Source organism: Penaeus chinensis, chromosome 7, assembly GCF_019202785.1.
Source record: "Penaeus chinensis breed Huanghai No. 1 chromosome 7, ASM1920278v2, whole genome shotgun sequence".
NCBI lineage: Eukaryota > Metazoa > Arthropoda > Malacostraca > Decapoda > Penaeidae > Penaeus > Penaeus chinensis.
This window is the reverse complement of record NC_061825.1, coordinates 36,760,173-36,761,585: the sequence shown is the minus strand read 5'-3', so window position 1 is coordinate 36,761,585 and position 1,413 is coordinate 36,760,173. Positions and strand designations below refer to the sequence as shown.

Here is a 1,413-nt window from a genome sequence, read left to right as displayed (position 1 = left end):
TCTCGCCCAGTTGCTCTTGATCATCGATAGTCCTACCGGCGATGACGTCATCGAGGATCCTGAGCAGGAGGTTGTAGGTCCTGGCGTTGGAGGTTCCGTCGGCGATGCCGTGATGGTTCCCGAGGACGAGGTGGCTCGTGTGAGGGAAGGACGCTCGCACCTCCTCCAGGGGACAGTCCTCGCCGGCGGCTCCGCGGACCAGCCTGGCACGCCACAGGGGGCCCTCGTGCGAGGCGAAGCTCTGGTTCATCAGGTCCTCCGTCACTCGCCTGGGGTCGGCTCCCTCAACGACCTGGGGGATCAAGCAACCAACCTTGAGTTTTCCTTCAGCTCATCTCCATAACCCCAACTTAATCCCATGTGCCGATTTAAGCGAGATTTCGGGAGAAGGCAGCTGGTGTCTGTCTGTCTAGGGACTACGAAAGGACAGCGCGAGAAGCTGGATTTCAAAACTGAACCGGATATGAATTTACAAAATGCGTAGCAGAGGGACAAGCAATTCACTTTGAATTACAACTAAACAAGCTTACACCCTTTAACAAGTGTAACCCAGGAGGGAAAAAAAACTACACGAAAAAATACGCTAATTTACGAATCCATTTGTATCACACAACAATGACGTTTCACCTGGAAGTCGACGGGCCTCCTCGTCCATCTCGCACAACCACAAGCAGTCGCCTCGCCTGCGGAAACACGTCCTCAGGGGCAGCACCTTCCTGCAGAACGTTTTCAGCATTACATTACCGCACAAGGCAACGGATAAAATAAGGGTGAACTATATCAGGACAGAAATTAATCATGAAACAGAAAAAGAGGATACAAACAAAGAGTAAGACTCACCTCAAGAGATGCACCAGCGCCCGCCGGACGTGGTCCTCCTGCAGGGGCTCGGCGCTGCGGAGGGTCATCCAGTAGACGGTGATGACCATCCCGCGAGCCTGTAGCATGTCGAAGACTCCCTCCGCCATGACCGTGGGTCTGAGCCACCTGGTGCCCGCCGCGCCCCGCGCCTCCTGGGCCGCCTCGCGCTCGTCGCCAGGCATAGTGGGAAGGGAGCTGGAGGGTCGCTGGGCCTGGTCGGACGGAAATACGTAGACAAGGGGGGGGGGCGGCTGTGCATGTAGGGGTATGTATGTGGACACATACAAAGACCTACAACACACACACACACACACACGTACATAATATGTATCGTAAGTTAAATCCCCAACTCAGTAAAATGCAATGAATAAGACAAGCTTCCGTGTTGGTTCTATTGAATTACAGTTCGATTGTTTCTTCTTGTTCGATTGCATATTGGCCTTCGCGGTAAACGAAAAGAGATGAAATAATGTGCAGTAGATTTAAAAACATATCTTTGCAAAATGAGATCAAACTCACCACTTTACGACAATTGCGACGAAAGCATAAGCT

General features: G+C 52.4%; 1 protein-coding gene across 1 annotated transcript; it reads right to left on the bottom strand.

Moving 5' to 3' along the window:
- Window positions 1–307: 307 nt before the first annotated feature.
- LOC125027583 lies at window positions 308–1,166 on the bottom strand. Its single transcript, XM_047616687.1, has 2 exons — window positions 841–1,166; window positions 308–716 (listed from the first exon to the last, which is right to left on the bottom strand). Exons 1-2 carry the CDS (start codon window positions 1,041–1,043, stop codon window positions 584–586), a joined length of 336 nt encoding a protein of 111 aa, XP_047472643.1. The 5' UTR covers window positions 1,044–1,166; the 3' UTR covers window positions 308–583.
- Window positions 1,167–1,413: the final 247 nt, after the last annotated feature.